General features: G+C 43.3%; 1 protein-coding gene across 2 annotated transcripts in view; it reads right to left on the reverse strand.

Annotated features, from left to right (window-relative positions):
• Positions 1–18,358, reverse strand: part of mark4a (MAP/microtubule affinity-regulating kinase 4a) — a 53,723-nt gene that overhangs the window by 25,666 nt on the left and 9,699 nt on the right. For both annotated transcript variants that reach the window (XM_017724984.2, XM_037533568.1), the window contains exons 2-4: positions 11,365–11,562; positions 10,146–10,199; positions 545–593 (exon numbers count right to left, since the gene is read on the reverse strand). In XM_017724984.2, the coding sequence (XP_017580473.1) occupies positions 545–593; positions 10,146–10,199; positions 11,365–11,562 (301 nt within the window). The remainder of the gene's footprint in view (positions 1–544; positions 594–10,145; positions 10,200–11,364; positions 11,563–18,358) is intronic.

Consider the following 18,358-nt stretch of genomic DNA (forward strand, 5'->3'; position numbering starts at 1 on the left):
GTTTTGTCTTTCGGCTACAATTCTGGCAGGAATTTCCTGTATACTGGACTTTCGCCACAGCTGGTCGACCCGTATGCTTCAATACACCTGCAAATTCAGCTGTTTTCTTCACAATGTGGCCTTTCGCGCGCAAATGCAATCACTCCTTTTGGCCAATCATTAACATCTGCTTTGCAACCGATTCTACACATTGAATGAGACCATAACTGAACTGTACCATCTCTTCTCAACAGACAGACAGACAGACAGACATAAATAACTCTGAATGAATGATGTTTTTATGATGCATTACTGAGCTGAATAAGGACTATTAGTGTTTAATACTGGAGAGCTGATCTGACCACCAGCTGGACAGGATTACTTTTTACTGTGTGTGTGTGTGTGTGTGTGTGTGTGTGTGTGTATGTGAGAGAGAGAGAGGAAGGGTGAGAGTGAATGTGCCTGAAAGAGAGAGACAGAGAATGTGTGTGTGTGTGTCTATGTGTGTATGAGTGTGTGTGTGTGTGTGTGTGTGTGTGTGTGTGTGTGTGTGTGTGTGTGTTACCTATGTTGGGGTGATGAAGAGCCTTCATGATCCGCACCTCCCGAAACAGCTGGAGAGAAGAAGAGGAACCAAATGAGAAAACACACACACACACACACACACACACACACACACACACACACACACACACACACACACACACACACACACACTCACATACACACACAGGCTGCCCTAAGAGAATAATCTGAAGATAATCTGGAGATAATCTCCACACTCCAATAAAATCTTAAAGTTACACTCAAAAAGGAAAATCAGATCTAAGTGTAGATGTGATGAACTTACTTCACATACTGGATCAGCATCAGCATCAGTGCTGATATTAATTAACAGGTAACATTATCAATAGGGGTCTAATAACATAATTCATACTGTACCGTAACCAATGTCACAATGTTCCCTATCTGACAGTCTGATGGACGAGTTTGGGTTTGGGGAATGCCATTAGAAAGTTACCTGTCTGACTGCATTGTGCCAACTGTAAAGTTTGGTGGAGGGGGAATAATGATATAATGCTATGGGGTTGTTTTTCAGGGTTTGGTCTAGAAACCTTAGTTCCAGTGAAGGGAAATCTTCATGCTTCAGCAGACCAAGACATTATGGATAATTATCTGCTTCCAACTTTGAGGGAACAGTTTGGGGATGGCCCCTTCGTGTTCCTAGTGCACAAAGAAAGGTCCATAAAGGTCTGGCTGGGTGAGTTTGGTGTGGAAGAACTTGACTACCCTGAACAGAGTCCTGACCTCAACTCCATCCAACACCTTTGTGGTGAACTAGAGCGGAGACTGAGAGTCAGACCCTCTTGTCCAACATCACTGTCTGACCTCAAAAATGCGCTTCTGCACAAACGTCCCACAGACACACAGCAAAATCTTGAAGAAAGCTTCCCAGAAGAGTGGAAGCTGTTAGAGCTGCAAAAGGGACCAAATCCATATTAATGCCAACGGATTTAGATTGGGATGCCATTTAACCTCCTGTAGATGTAATCAATACTTTTGCCTATGTAGTGTATTTATTATGTATTTTATTAGCCTGTATATTTATTTAGCATATGTATGTATTACTATATATTTGTTATGCATTTTGCTACTATGAACCATGAGTGTCTTGACAGACATACAAAACAGAATTTTGCACAAAAGCTCCATAGGAATCCATTCATTTTGGACTAGTGCCCTCTAGTGCCCGATGTTGAAGGACAATTAAAGGACCCGTATGATGGAAAACTGAATTTCCCTTGCTTTTTTCTTTAAATAAAAGAGTTTGATGTAACATGTAAACAGTGTTTCAAAAATGTTCACCCCCAAATCCATCCATCCATGGATGATCTGGGCACTACGCTGACAAACCGGCTGCTTTGAATTCATTGTTTTTAATGATGTCTCAAAAAATACAAAGCATTTATACACACCCAGCTATCCAGACTACTGCAGTTTAGCTCCGCCCTTTCACACTGGTCAGCTTTTTGAAGCAGTCAGAATGTAGGGCGGCCAATCGGCTCAGACCACATTTACATATAAGTCACAGTAAGAAAAACAGCCTGTTTTAATTCTAAGGGATAAACAGAGGTTGGAAAGTGGTCCTGTAAAAAAATGAAATATGGCTGTTTTGGAAATAAATAAAAACACCGCATCAAAACATCACAGGCAGACAAATAAAATAAACAGTGGAAATGTAGGATATGGGCCCTTTAAGAAAGATAACCAGAGAAAAGAAGACATTAACTGCTGCGAGCAGCTCCAGCAGCACTCAGGTCAGATATGCGGTTTCACTTTGGCTTCATTAAGAAACCAGAGTTTAATAGAGTCATCATTTCAGAATTGTTTTGAATGTTAACCAATCAGATTCGACCAGATAGGATGATGGATTATGATACATTGAGCCGAAACTCATGTATCCTAATGCACAATACAATGCACAACAGCCCCCCTCCCATTTCCACACTCCTCCTCTCTCCCTCTCTCTCGCCTTTAGGCAGGATCCTATAGATCAGTGCTGTTACCATGGAAACCTCAGTGAGAATTCTAATGCCTGGCCCAGCTGAGCCGTGGAGGATTATGGGATACCTGCGCAGCTGCCAGGACGCTGCTCCACAAACAGGGAGCTCCAGCGACAGCAAAGCTACCCATCATGAAAGCCTTATATATTTCAGGCAACTATTTAAAGGGAATTCCACTCATCTCTCGACATTTCTGCATAATTAAATGGTCAAGATGTAAACCGAGTCATTCAGAGTGGTCTGGTGTGAAACGCTCGGTTCTAGGGAGACTTAAAGAATTAGAATTGTTCACAGTGGGGGTGATGGGAACCAGACGTCCTAGAGTTTAAGCTCCCTCAGAGAAAGTCTTTACATGAAATGTTTGCCTGTTGCCTGAGATTGTTTAACGATAGTTTTGAGACAAGATTTTGGTTTAAAATGTATTTTTAAACATGGTGCATGGCGGAGCGCTGCAAGCAGGGTGTTGTAAGGCAAAACAGCACCCATTTTTCACCGTTTTACTATAGTCAACATTACATATATAACTCAGAAGACACGTGTAGGTTCACTGTTGCTTCTGGATACTAAATAAAATGGCTATATGTGTGTTGTAGTCATGGCGACCCCTGGTTCCTTTCACCACCACTGTAAAGACATCTGAGTCTGACTTTCTTTACAATGAACCATTTCACATCAAACCACTCTGACTCTGTTTACATCTCAACCACTGAAAAAGGCAGAAATTTTGAAAAATTGGTGGAATTCCCCTTTAGGTAATCTTATACAGACTTGATTGTGTGGTTTCTGTAGATTTGCTGCATTTTGTTGCATATCTAGCTTGGATGTCTTATGTGCTCTTCAGAGGGTGTGTGTGAAACTCCCAGGACCCCGCCCTGAAAAGAACAGACCACTCAGTGACCACACATTACACACACCTGATTCACTTCATCAGCTGTGGCGATGAGTCACGTGTGTTTAAGTAGGGAAACTGCAGCACATTAACATGTGATACAGGACACACGTGTGGTTCGGGAACAAGCAACCAGCCACACACGACCCATACGGCCTGGCACAGGGCCAGCGACGATGAATAACACCGTACATGTACATCAGCAGTACTGCTAACAGTGGTACATGCAGTACTGAATGGTTCAATGCGCCGCTCCTCAATAGGGGTGTTTAAACAGCCTTCCAGTACAAGTTTTTGTTTTCAGGAGATATTTAGGAGAAAATTAGACAGACGTTAATCTACATGCATAACGAAGGAGAAAGGTAAAGTGAAAAAAACAGGAGTTTACAAAAAAATAAAAGCTACAGAGAAAAATGGGACTCCTAACAACCACCTGGAAGACCGGGTAGACCACAAAACTGTCCCATCAGATAAGCAGCACTTAAAGCTTTTATCTCTGAGTGAGAGGAGAAAATCAAGCTGCTTCAGATCTGAAAACATCCATAGGTGTTTCTCTCCATCCTACCACTGTGAGAAGATGACTCAGCGCTGTGGGTCTGAAAGGATGTGTAGCTGTTCAAGAAGAACCTCACTGAGAAAAGGAGACAGACACATCAAATAAAGAAGCTGAACAATGGACTGACCACCCCAGAGTCCAGACCTCAACACCACTGAATGGGTTTTATTACTTCAGAAAATCATCAACCAGCTTCTAAGACTGAGCTTTGGAGGTGTGTCTGCAGATTCTCTGAGAAGCTGAGAGTGAGTGAAAACAAAGGATGCACTCGTGTAAACACCTCAATCGAAATTGTCTAGTCTGCTTGAGGCCTTTCGGAATACGATTTCTATCTGACTGAACGAGGTGGGTAATCCTGTAAATAATCCAATAAATAGAAGAATAATATCCATGTAAACGTCTGTATCCGATTACATTCCCTATCGGAAAGTTTAAGTCCAAGTTTAAGCTGGTCTGCAGAGGACACAAAGTTCATGCTCTGATCTTTAAAAGACGTTGGTGGGACGGATGTCCAGCTTATGTGTCTCAGAACATGATGTCTTCCTCTCTGCCTTCTTTAATAAGGACATGTGAAGGACGTTTTCCTGAGTCCAACATCATTTTAAAGCGATTAAAAACACAAGCACTGCTCACTGCTGCTCATCTCACTCTGGCTGGACTCACGCAATGCTGGTTGTCATAGTAACGTCTACACTAAGTGGTTCTCTACACATGCATGTAATTTTGTAACTGGTTACTTGTAGTGAGCATGTAAAGGAAGATTTTCATCAGATTGTTGAGTAGAGGGAGCATAAAGACACCTCAATCTAACCTATAATCTATAATTCCTCTATAACACCTCACCTAATCTATAATTGAAATGTATTCAGTCGGATTGGGAAAAATCTCTCCATGTAAAGACAGACAGTGAAACATGTTATATTAAATTTAGTTGCTGAGGCTTCTGTGTAATTTTAAAACTGAATATCTTAAACTTAATACGCAGTTTGGCTTGAAATCAAATAAATGAATGATGATTTATTTATGTGACTTTTTACAGTACTGTTTAAATACATAAGGGACCAATTATTATACATAAAGGTTCTTACATAGCGCTGCTATCGGAAACAAAACCTCATAGCTCCATTTTTGTCGTTTTTCAGTTTTTGTCATAATTTGAAAATGCCTGTTGTCCTTTACAATGTGTGTAAATTTCATGATCAATGGACCAAATGAAGTGGCCCAAAATTAGTTGGACAAATGTCTGGTTCCATTGATTTACATTAAAATTGAAGTATGTTTTTTCCTTCTCCTGTACAGTTACCATTTTGGAGATACAAGGTTTTGTTCTGATAGCAGCGACATTATATATATATATATATGACACATGTGCCCTACATCCTGACAAGGTATAAAAACAAACGTGTGCTTGTTTGTGTGTGTTAGGTGCTTGTCTGTGTGTGTACATGTGGTGGGTGTGTGTTATATAGGGCTCAGATTGAGACACTGTGGGGGACTGTAGGCCTGTGGAGGACCGCAGCTGTCGACCTTTCTTCTCCAACACACACACACACACACACACACACACACACACACACCGGGATTTGCCATCATGCATTACAAATAGAGTAAATGCGCATAAACAAATGCTGCTTTCGAAAAACCTGCTTCCTTCTATAGACTGTTGACGCTGGACTGGGCTCAGTTTTGGCTTCTTAGGCTGTAATGATCATCAATATAGACACAAGTGGAGCTGATTCTAGATCAGTTTTCTCGCTCTGTTGACATTTAGCTTGTCAACAAATCCTAATTTATGCCTGGGATGAAAAGTTCTGAGCTTGGCTGTGGTCAGATGCAAGATGTGTGGCTTGCTATTATAGCATTTAGAGTTTGGCAGTGGTGACCACTGTCTCCATGCCAACGGCCCAGGTGAGCTGTTTACAACCTGGGCAAAGAAAGCAGAGTCGATGTGCGAAAACAAACGTGCGAAGCTGCAGCAGTGAGCCACGACAGGAAAACAGGAGAGCTGAAACTCAGAGGGTCTAAATGCTGCATTTGTATTCTCTTTTATTCCACTCGTACCGTTTGGGTGGGCTTACTTACCAAAAACATTCATGACTAATTTTTTCCAGCCTCTGTTTATCCCTTAGATCTATGCCTTTAAGACTGATACATTTCAATGAGCTGATTGGCTGTCCTGTATTGTGCCCTCATTCAAAAAGGTCAGGCTGAAACATTCCTGCTAACTTCAGTGCAAATGGGCGGAGCTAAACTACTACCACGCCAGACCATTCAGCCTAAAGCAGCTTAGCTCCGCCCATTCCTTCACCACTCAACTGATGCAGACACTCCTGTAACTAGCATGAGGACACCGGACCTCAGAAAGGAGACCACACAGTCAGCAGTGCCTGCTTTTCAGCTGACCTCAGAACTGTGGTTTGGCTGGAGACGTAACTGACCGCTTAAACTAACCACTCTATTCCAGAGTTGCTACGATTTCTGTACAGTAACACAGACTGAGTACAGAGCCACAACATCACTGGAGATTGCCTCAAATCCAGCATCCCTCTTCTTCCGCTTCTCTCTCTCTTTCTCTGATCTCCCCCCGTTTTCCTCCCTGTGGGCTCTGAGTGGAAGGTTCTACACTAAGGAGAAATGACAGGCCCGTCCACTGTCAGGAGTGTCCCAAATGACACGGTGGAAAAAGGGCTACTACATCCCACATCAGCAAATTCAATCCGACGAGTGCGACACATCAGAAAGTCAAACAGCAGTGATTTGTGCACCGTAATCTGTAGAACTTGTGTGCGTTTGTGAAAGAGGCATTAAATGTTGATCGCATAAATTTGTACAACATAAGGTTCATATAACAAAAACCAGCTCAACTGCGTAAGAAACCACATACGCAACTGGTTCACTCCCCCAAACTATACATACAGGAAACAATCCCAGCCAGCTTTTTACTTTACTTCAGCTTTAAGTTTTGTATATTTGTTGTATCAGCCATTATTATTATTATTACTATTATTATTATTATTATTATTATTATTACAAGCAGATGTACTTAAAATGACTAGAAATGTAATAATTGACCTATGAAGTTTACACAGTGCTAACCATAGGTATACATACCTAGATGCTGCGTTGGGTCCAGCCAGGCACGTCAACAGCGCCGCCCTTTTAGGGCGGTCAACATTGCTGCTGGACCGCATTCGGTGCCATTACAGAGCGGCAGTAAGAAAGATACTGTCCAAATTTACACTATTTGAAGAATATTGCTCTCAGAAAGTGGGACAGGATTCTATAAAGGGGGGGAACCCAGTGATCCACACTCATGTCTGTGTGATGTGTATTGTCTATGTGGTGTTTATGTGCAGATATGGTGGTGTGGCTGGTGAAGCTCAGAGAACCTGTTGATGTGACTGTCTTTCCTCTGGTTTTATATTCAGCTTATATATTCATCCATCATAGATTAACGTTGGCACCTTCTTACACGAGGCTGAAGTTAGCTTCTTATCTGCCAGCATTTTGTTCAGAGTTTCCCATTCCACCTTAAATGGCGCAGCTTTAGGCACAAGAAAGTGACTGTTGCTCTGTTTAAGGTGGAACGGGAAAATTCGAACAAGAAGCTGGCGAATAGGAAGCCAACTTTAGCTTTGTCCTTCTGTGTTTTGGGGAGGTTATTTTATAGTACATGCAAAAATGAAGGCCACAAACAAATGTTCTCACTTTGGTGTAATAGTGACCTGCGTAGTAGCGGCCTGCGCAGTAGCGGCCTGTGCAGTAGCGTAGCCCACAAGCACTGCCTATTTTTGACAAATCATCTACAAAATCCAACCCCAAGCTAAAAAACTGAATTGTAAAAAACAAAAGCATCACTAAAATGTTCCACTTCCACTCCAATCTAACCAGCACTGCTTTTACCAGGAACGTGTCCATTTCCGTCCACATAAGGGTCATTTCTCAGGGGTTGCAGGTGCTTGTGTTCGTGTGCACACTTAACCCTTTCCTGTTCAATTACTGGTAAATATCTGACTAAAACTGCATGTGTGAAAGGGGCTTATGGGCGCTCACTGGCTGAGAACTGCAGGCTATAGATAGTCTAGTGTGCTATAAAGTGCCACTATACCGGGGCTGGACGGTGCAGGAGCTAATGCAGGCCACAGATAATCTAGTGTGAGGGAGATGAGTCACAGAGCACACAGCCATGAACGGGGACTCACTGTTCCACACTTGCAAACAATATAGCCACACAGTCACATCAGCTCCATCCGTCCATAAGTTCTGTACATCCGGCTATCTGTACATAGGCTTACATACACAAACAGATCCATCCACCCTTCAGGTCGAGCTGCATCTATCATACACACACATCCACCCATTCATCCATTATCAACTGAGTAATTCATGCAGGCTGGGTTACTGCTTGGCTGATAAAATAACCTGATATAAAGGGCTCATACTATGGCATATAAACACGGAGCAGGCGTAACATCATGACCACCTCCTTGTTTCTACGCTCATTGTCCGATTTTATCAGCTCCACTTACTGTATAGCTGCACTCTGTAGTTCTACAGTTACAGACTGTAGTCCATCTGTTTCTCTGATACTTTGTTACCCTGTTCTTCAGTGGTCAGGAAACCGAGCAGGTGCTATTTGGGTGCTGGTGTTAGTGTGTGTTGTGCTGGTATGAGTGGATCAGACACAGCAGTGCTGCTGGAGTTTTTAAACAGTGTGTCCACTTACTGTCCAATCTATTAGACACTCCTACCTTGTCGGTCCACCTTGTAGATGTAAAGCCAGAGACGACAGCTCATCTGCTGCTGCACAGTTTGTGTTGGTCATCCTCTAGTCCATCATCAGTGGTCACAGGACGCTGCCCACAGGACGCTGTTGGCTGGATATTTTTGGTTGTTGGACTATTCTCAGTCCAGCAGAGACACTGAGGTGTTTACAAACTCCAGCAGCACTGCTGTGTCTGATCCACTCAGATCAGCACAACACATTTTCTAAGCCGCTTCTCCCTCAGGGTTGAGGGGGGGTGCTGGAGCCTATCCCAGCTGTCATCAGGCAGAAAGCAGGATAAACCCTGGACAGGTCGCCTGTCCATCGAAGGGCAGACAGACAGACAGACATACACAATCACTCACACCTAGGGGCAATTTAGCATGTCCAATTGGCCTGACTGCATGTCTTTGGATTGTGGGAGGAAACCGGAGAACATGCAAACTCCACACAGAGAGGACCCTGGTCCCTGGTCGCCCGGCTGGGGAATCGAACCCAGGCCCTCCTTGCTGTGAGGCAACAGCGCTACCAACCGCGCCGCTGTGCCGCCCCTGAATTTTACATATTATTTAAAAAAAAAACAAAAAAAAAAAACATCAAATGTGGTCTGTGTAAAAGTTAAAGCACATCTAATATGTTGTTTTGCTCTTTTCCAGTATTTTAAACTCAATAAATACAAGTTGTGTGCTAAGGTTTGCAGAAAAGTGTGATAGTTAAGTTTGTTATTTTACTTATTTTCTGTATATGACTGAAAGGCGGAGTAACAAAAACAGATTTCTAAAGGCTAAAGAGGTTGTGGTCATGCAAAAATGAAGGGGCTGTTTTTGGGACAGAAGATCACAGCATAAACAGATCTCATGGGGAAAAAAACTAGGTTCTAGCCCGTTGAGGTTGGCACCTGAATATACTATAATATAGAACAGGGGTATTTACTTAAATTCAATAAGGTCCAGTTAGAGAAAATTTCCTCAAAGGTCCAGAACATCATAATGTCTAACTTGCATCACGATTCAGTGCCATATACCGTGAACTGAGGTAGCCTAGTAGTTATATCAGCATGTTATACAGTCAACAACTGAATGGCAAATCAAATAAAGTACAATTCAGTCACATTTTAATAACATTTATTGTCAGTTTTCCCTTTTTGGAGCACGACATGTGAAGTAACGTCCCTCTGACTCACTTTCTTCTCTGACTGCTGTGTCTCGCCTTGCCCCTCCCCTGCATGTGCGTCACTCATTAAAGTCTCAGTGCTCATCGTAATGCTTGGATCTGATTGGCTGAGGAGCGTAATGTTTGTTATTTACAACGCATGTGATTGGGCTGTGAGTCTCCCGGGCTGAGCTGTGAACTTTCCGATATAAAACACAGAAAAGAACAGGTGCTGCTCACCTTTTGCAGGCTGGTTGGATTCAGCTGAGTTTTGTCGATGATCTTTATTGCAACCTGAAAGGAGTGAACACATAAAAAACACAAAAGCCTGATCAGTCAGTGAATCCAGCTGAGCATACGGAGCAGATAAAGCCACCAAAGCTAATAACTCAGTCATTAGGGCTGAATTATTAGTCGGCCAACCACAGGAGCACAGCTCCATCCTACCGCTGCCAACACGCCGAGCACAAATACAGCGTCTTTCTAATATTTCCACATGATTCATACAATAAGGGCACAACACCCACAAGGAGGAGATTAGTTTCCTCCTCGCCTGCTGATTTTAGAGCCTCTTCTCGCTCTGACTGCTGCGTTTTTACACATAAATAATGAACGTTTCTCTTCACACTAGTACGGCGGGCGTGCATGTTCATCGTCCGGTGACACAAATCTGTCAGAGTGTGAGGGCAGCCAGCCGTGCGTCCTGAAAGGTCTGATTCAGACATGCCGTTCAGCCAGAGCTCTCGCTCTACCTTCCACTGCCTCTCTCTGTTTTTCTCTCTACCTCTCTCAACCGATCTACGACGGCGTTTTGGGGTCACTGTTAATAAGAATAAAAATAGTAGGAATCTTTGAGAATAAAGATGCAATATTTCAAGAAAAAATTTTAGAGAAAAAAACAGTCTGGTGTTGATGTGCCAAGAGAGACAGGGAGACTCAATGTTTCTTTTTGGGTGAAATCGATATGAAACTCCACCAACTCAACGCCCCTCATTTCAATACGAGGAGGTGCTGCCTTCCCTGAGCAAAGCCTTGGGCCACAATAAATAAGAGGTGGTTTAGGAGAGTAAATGAAAGTGTTGTAGTCATGGCGACCCCCGGTTCCATTCACCACCACCATAAAGACGTCTGAATCTGTAAGTTTCTCAATGAAGCATTTCATATCGAACTACTCTGAATGACTGTATTCATATCTCAACCACTGCAGGTGGTTGGTTAGTGTAGTGGGAAACACCTCTGCCTTCTACGCTGTAGACTGGGGTTCAATCCCCACCTGGGTAAACACCCTACACTAAACCAATAAGAGTCCTTGGGCAAGACTCCTAACACTGCTTTCGCCTACCTGTGTAAAAATGATCAAACTGTAAGTCGCTCTGGATAAGAGCGTCTGTAAACTGCATCATGTGGCAGTTTTGGAAATCTGGTGGCGTTCCCATTTCACATGAACTGTGGATCTCACCTCTCGGCCGGTGAGGACGTGGCGGGCCAGTTTAACTTTGGCGAAGTTGCCCTTGCCGATGGTCTTGAGGAACCGGTAGTTGCCGATGTGCGGCTGATCGTCCGAGCAGGAAGCCATGGAGTTCCGGCAGCGTGCGCCGAGGGAGCGGCTCGACACGCTCGTGCCCTTGTCCGAACGACTCGCCGCCAGAGACGCATGCTGCAAACAGAAAACATCAGGATTAGAGTCAGAGTCAGAAAGGAAGCAGCACAATCAGAGTCAGAGTCTAAGAATGAGGGTCCGTGTTAGAACTGGCCTTCCAATCTTTCTTAAGACAAAGACTGACAGGTTATGTCGTATGTCTTACACATGAGTTTCTTCTGATCTGGTATTGGATTTTGGTGACTACACTGCTGAAGAGAGCAACGAAAAGGAGGAAAAAGCAACTAAATGTTCAAAAATCTTAGCAAACAAGAACTGGAAGCAGTGTAAGTGGTTGCTTAGGGACTCCCCCCAAGCCACAGGGGGTCTGCAATCATGTATTATTACTTTTATTATTATACTTGTTATCATTGCTGTTGCTATTTATAATGTGTGTAAATCATAATATTGGTAGGATTGATGTATTTCATATGTAGTCTAATTGATTTGACTTATATAGACAATTTAGTTCACAATTATACATTCTGACTCTTTTTATAGTTATTTATTGTTTTTTGGTGAGTACCATATAACTTTTAATCATTTGTTTATCTCTTTTTATTTCATTAAAATTCATAAACCATTGATTTTAGCTTAAATTGTTTCAATCTTGTATACAAAATAATATGATTTGGGGTGGGTGGCGGACCCCGAAATAGGATGTTCCTTGAAATTTCAGAAACCCCCCTGACTAGAAGAAAGACACTGCACAATTTTGCTCTTTTTTGATGAATAACACTTTTCTTACATTTTCCCTCAAATCTGAAGTAAAGAAGGCACATCTAAGACGATTTTACTTCTTAAGACACTTTGGTGGATCTGACCCCAGAAGGGCTTGAGCAGATCTGTAGCCCAGATGACCTTCTGTTACTGGGACAGTCTCTCTGCAGCCAGCTTGGGTTTAAGAGCACAACAGCAACCATCAGATGAGACTGATGGCCTTTAGGCTGTAGTTACAGAGCTAAAGCTACAAAAAAGGCTTCTTCTGCTCTGTGGGTTGGTTCTACAATTACAGAGTGGAGTCCATCTGTTTCTCTGCATACTTTGTTAGCCCCCTGTTTTCAATGGACCAGGTACTATTTGGGTGTTGGATCATTCTCAGCACTGCAGTAACACTGACGTGGTGGTGGTGTGTTACTGTGTGTTGTGCTTGTACGAGTGGATCAGACACAGCAGTGCTGCTGGAGTTTTTAAATGTTGTATCCTCTCACCGTCCACTCTATTAGACACTCCTAACTTGTAGCTCATCTGCTGCTGCACAGTTTGTGTTGGTTGTCCTCTAGTCCTTCATCAGTGGTCACAGGACGTGGCTCACAGGACGCTGTTGTCTGGATATTTTTGGTTGGTGGACAATTCTCAGTCCAGCAGTGACACTGAGGTGTTAAAATGTTAAGTGGATGGTGCTTCGTTTTGAATTTTATAGCATGTAAATGAACCCTGACATGACATTAGCATTAAGACAGGACAAAGCATGAGCTGAAATCATTTTACTGAATGCGCTTTAACTGGGCCTGAAATGTTGGTCTGAACCCAAATGCAGCCTGGAGGTTTCCTGCCAGAGCCCAGCACCAATCCAACACACAGCGTCCAGTCAACACCAAAAATTTTGTCTGAACTTGACTCACCGTGACCCACATTATCAAGTTTTGAGGCAGAAACTGCCCCGAGGCCCACAAAATTATGTCTGAAACTGAGCTGAAATGGCCCAACGTCGCCCAAAGTGTGGTTAAATTACGGTGCCGTGATGATAAAAAGTAGAAAATAATATGGTATAATAAAATTTCTACCTCAAAAAATGAAGTTTCGAGAAATGTATGCTTTCAAAAAAACATTTCAAAGTTTTCAGTCTGGATAAACTTTTCTTTCTGCGCTGTTCTCACACCAAGATGCTGATACAGCATGATGTTAGTGCTAAACTTACCCGTTTAATCTCTTTACATTTTACATACAACTTGCTGAAAACCTAAAACAGTTAAATATAAATGTGCTTTTGGCTGCACTGAACTGTCCTCTCTTGAATCAGTTCACCGTTTCATTTCTCGTGCATGCATTTCCTCACAAGCGTGGGCCTTGGTGCTAAATTCTGTCAACGACATGCGTGGGTGACTCTAGCATGCCAGATTTAAAACTGGTTTAAGGTTGTGAAAGTAGAGAGGAAAAATGAAGTAATGAGGAAAACTAAAGCAGAGGGAAATCGAGTAAAAGTGGGAGAACTCAAATGGGGAATGGAAGCACGAACTGAACCCAAAAATACCTGAAAACAACATGAGCAGTTGAATTATTTCAAGCTCTAACCTTGCATTCACACCGGCAACAGCGCGATACGACAAAGCGCCCGGAGCTCATTCATTTTCAATAGCCATGTTTACACGCAGCCTAATAATACGTTAATAATCCGACTCATAGCTCAATCGGAATAGAATGCCTCCATGTAAACGCCTAATTCGGAATAGTCTAGTCTGAGATCATTCGGAATACAATTTCTATCCGATTGAATGAAGTGGGTAATCCAGTAAATAATCGGTTAAATAGAAGAATAATATCAGTGTAAACGCCTGTATCCGATTACATTCCCTATCAGAACATTTACGTCCTACTTATAGCTGGACTAATGGCGGCAGTGTGTTCATCACAGACAATAATCACAAAGACTAAACAGCGTTTTCCTCACAAACCGACTGCTCAGACACAGGGATTAAATACAAATAAGAACACAAGTGATTTCTCACTTATTTCTAGCGAAAACGCAATGGGGTTTTGCTTGGCGTCAGTGTAACCATGGCAACCAACCGTCCACTAGACAAGCGACCAGCAATTTGGGCGACAAGAGGCGAAATTCGTTGAAGTCCACCCACATTAGCCAAGGTTTAGCCAAGTTGTGGTCAGCGCCCTTCTGGGCTCCCCAGTCATGAAAGGTGAGACAGTAAACCATCATCAGTAAAGCAGTCACCACAGAACAGCTGTCCTACCCACCGTGTTCTGTGTGGAGTTGTACGCTCTTCCCATGTCAGCGTGGGTTTCCTCCTGCCCATGCAGTCAGGCCAATTGGACATGCTAAATTGCCCCTTGGTGTGTCTCTGTGTGAATGTGTATGTCTGTCTGTCAGCCCTGTGATGTACTGGTAACCTGTCCAGGGTGGATCCTGCCAATGACCACTGGGATAGGCTCCAACAACCCTCACCCCCCACCCCCCCCTTCACGACCCTGGTGGAGAAGTGGTTTAGAAAATGTGTGTGTGTGTGTGTGTTTGTGTGTGTGTGTGTGTGTGTGTGTTTGTAATCTGGCCGCCCCACTCAAAGAGTTCTAGCTACATACAGAAAGTGATACTGATGATCAGATTAATTTTCATATTCACAAACCTCAGGTCTGACTGTGGCCCAGTTTAGCATAAACAAAGTCGGCGGGGGCAGCTGACCGGCATAGAGAGGTCAGTGTGTGTGTGTGTGCGTATTTGTAAATCTGTGTGTTAATCCAGGATTAACATCCTCCGTCACTGAGGTTATAGTCTGGCCCAGTCTGAGATAAAAACACATATTTATTCAAAGCAAATCTCACATTTAACACTTAATAATCAATTCTACCGAGGAGTGTGTGTGGGGGTGGGTGTTCATATCTCTGCAACATCGTCTTGGAGGAAAGCGGACCTCACACTGGCTACAAAAACACACACACATACACAAACACACTGAGCCCTCCATCTGCGCTACACTGCACATGATCACGTGATCACTGAATAAGAACACAGAAAAAGAGAGCGAGAGAGAGAGAGAGACAGAGAGGGAGAGAGAGAGAGAGCAGAGATCAGACTGTTTTTAGAAAGAGTAATGGTAAACGAAGAGGACAAGAAGGAAATGAAAACAGAAGGCAAGAGATATAGTGAGAGAGAGAGAGAGAGAGAGAGAGAGAATCTAATTATCTAATATCTGGCTGAATATAAGTGGATTACATGGTCTATGGTTTCTGTTCTTACCCCTTCGCTCCTGTGCTGCTCACACTACACCCCATGCTTCTGTCCTACTCATGCTAACACTGATACTAACTCCTAACACACTAACCCCTACTACACTGATACTAACTCCTAACACACTAACCCCCACTACACTGATACTAACTCCTAACACACTAACCCCAACTACACTGATACTAACTCCTAACACACTAACCCCCACTACACTGACGCTAACTCCTAACACACTAACCCCTACTACACTGACGCTAACTCCTAACACACTAACCCCCACTACACTGATACTAACTCCTAACACACTAACCCCAACTACACTGATACTAACTCCTAACACACTAACCCCCACTACACTGATACTAACTCCTAACACACTAACCCCAACTACACTGATACTAACTCCTAACACACTAACCCCCACTACACTGACGCTAACTCCTAACACACTAACCCCCACTTCACTGATACTACCTCCTAACACACTAACCCCTACTACACTGACGCTAACTCCTAACACACTAACCGCCACTACACTGATACTAACTCCTAACACACTAACCCCCACTACACTGATACTAACTCTAACACACTAACCCCCACTACACTGATACTAACTCCTAACACACTAACCCCTACTACACTGATACTAACTCCTAACACACTAACCCCCACTACACTGACGCTAACTCCTAACACACTAACCCCTACTACACTGACGCTAACTCCTAACACACTAACCCCCACTACACTGATACTAACTCCTAACACACTAACCCCAACTACACTGATACTAACTCCTAACACACTAACCCCTACTACACTGACGCTAACTCCTAACACACTAACCCCCACTACACTGATACTAACTCCTAACACACTAACCCCTACTACACTGACGCTAACTCCTAACACACTAACCGCCACTACACTGATACTAACTCCTAACACACTAACCCCCACTACACTGATACTAACTCCTAACACACTAACCCCAACTACACTGATACTAACTCCTAACACACTAACCCCTACTACACTGACGCTAACTCCTAACACACTAACCGCCACTACACTGATACTAACTCCTAACACACTAACCCCTACTACACTGATACTAACTCCTAACACACTAACCCCCACTACACTGACGCTAACTCCTAACACACTAACCCCTACTACACTGACGCTAACTCCTAACACACTAACCCCCACTACACTGATACTAACTCCTAACACACTAACCCCAACTACACTGATACTAACTCCTAACACACTAACCCCTACTACACTGACGCTAACTCCTAACACACTAACCCCCACTACACTGATACTAACTCCTAACACACTAACCCCTACTACACTGACGCTAACTCCTAACACACTAACCGCCACTACACTGATACTAACTCCTAACACACTAACCCCCACTACACTGATACTAACTCCTAACACACTAACCCCAACTACACTGATACTAACTCCTAACACACTAACCCCTACTACACTGACGCTAACTCCTAACACACTAACCGCCACTACACTGATACTAACTCCTAACACTAACCCCTACTACACTGATACTAACTCCTAACACACTAACCCCCACTACACTGATACTAACTCCTAACACACTAACCCCAACTACACTGATACTAACTCCTAACACACTAACCCCCACTACACTGACGCTAACTCCTAACACACTAACCCCCACTTCACTGATACTAACTCCTAACACACTAACCCCTACTACACTGACGCTAACTCCTAACACACTAACCGCCACTACACTGATACTAACTCCTAACACACTAACCCCCACTACACTGATACTAACTCCTAACACACTAACCCCCACTACACTGATACTAACTCCTAACACACTAACCCCTACTACACTGATACTAACTCCTAACACACTAACCCCCACTACACTGACGCTAACTCCTAACACACTAACCCCTACTACACTGACGCTAACTCCTAACACACTAACCCCCACTACACTGATACTAACTCCTAACACACTAACCCCAACTACACTGATACTAACTCCTAACACACTAACCCCTACTACACTGACGCTAACTCCTAACACACTAACCCCCACTACACTGATACTAACTCCTAACACACTAACCCCTACTACACTGACGCTAACTCCTAACACACTAACCGCCACTACACTGATACTAACTCCTAACACACTAACCCCCACTACACTGATACTAACTCCTAACACACTAACCCCAACTACACTGATACTAACTCCTAACACACTAACCCCTACTACACTGACGCTAACTCCTAACACACTAACCGCCACTACACTGATACTAACTCCTAACACACTAACCGCCACTACACTGATACTAACTCCTAACACACTAACCCCCACTACACTGATACTAACTCCTAACACACTAACCCCTACTACACTGATACTAACTCCTAACACACTAATCCCTACTACACTGATACTAACTCCTAACACACTAACCCCCACTACACTGTTACTAACTCCTAACACACTAACCCCCACTACACTGATACTAACTCCTAACACACTAACCCCCACTACACTGATACTAACTCCTAACACACTAACCCCTACTACACTGATACTAACTCCTAACACACTAGCCCCCACTACACTGATACTAACTCCTAACACACTAACCCCCACTACACTGATACTAACTCCTAACACACTAGCCCCCACTACACTGATACTACCTCCTAACACACTAGCCCCCACTACACTGATACTAACTCCTAACACACTAACCCCCACTACACTGTTACTAACTCCTAACACACTAACCCCCACTACACTGATACTAACTCCTA

The sequence above is a fragment of the Pygocentrus nattereri genome, chromosome 23, assembly GCF_015220715.1.
Source record: "Pygocentrus nattereri isolate fPygNat1 chromosome 23, fPygNat1.pri, whole genome shotgun sequence".
Taxonomy (NCBI): Eukaryota; Metazoa; Chordata; class Actinopteri; order Characiformes; family Serrasalmidae; genus Pygocentrus; species Pygocentrus nattereri.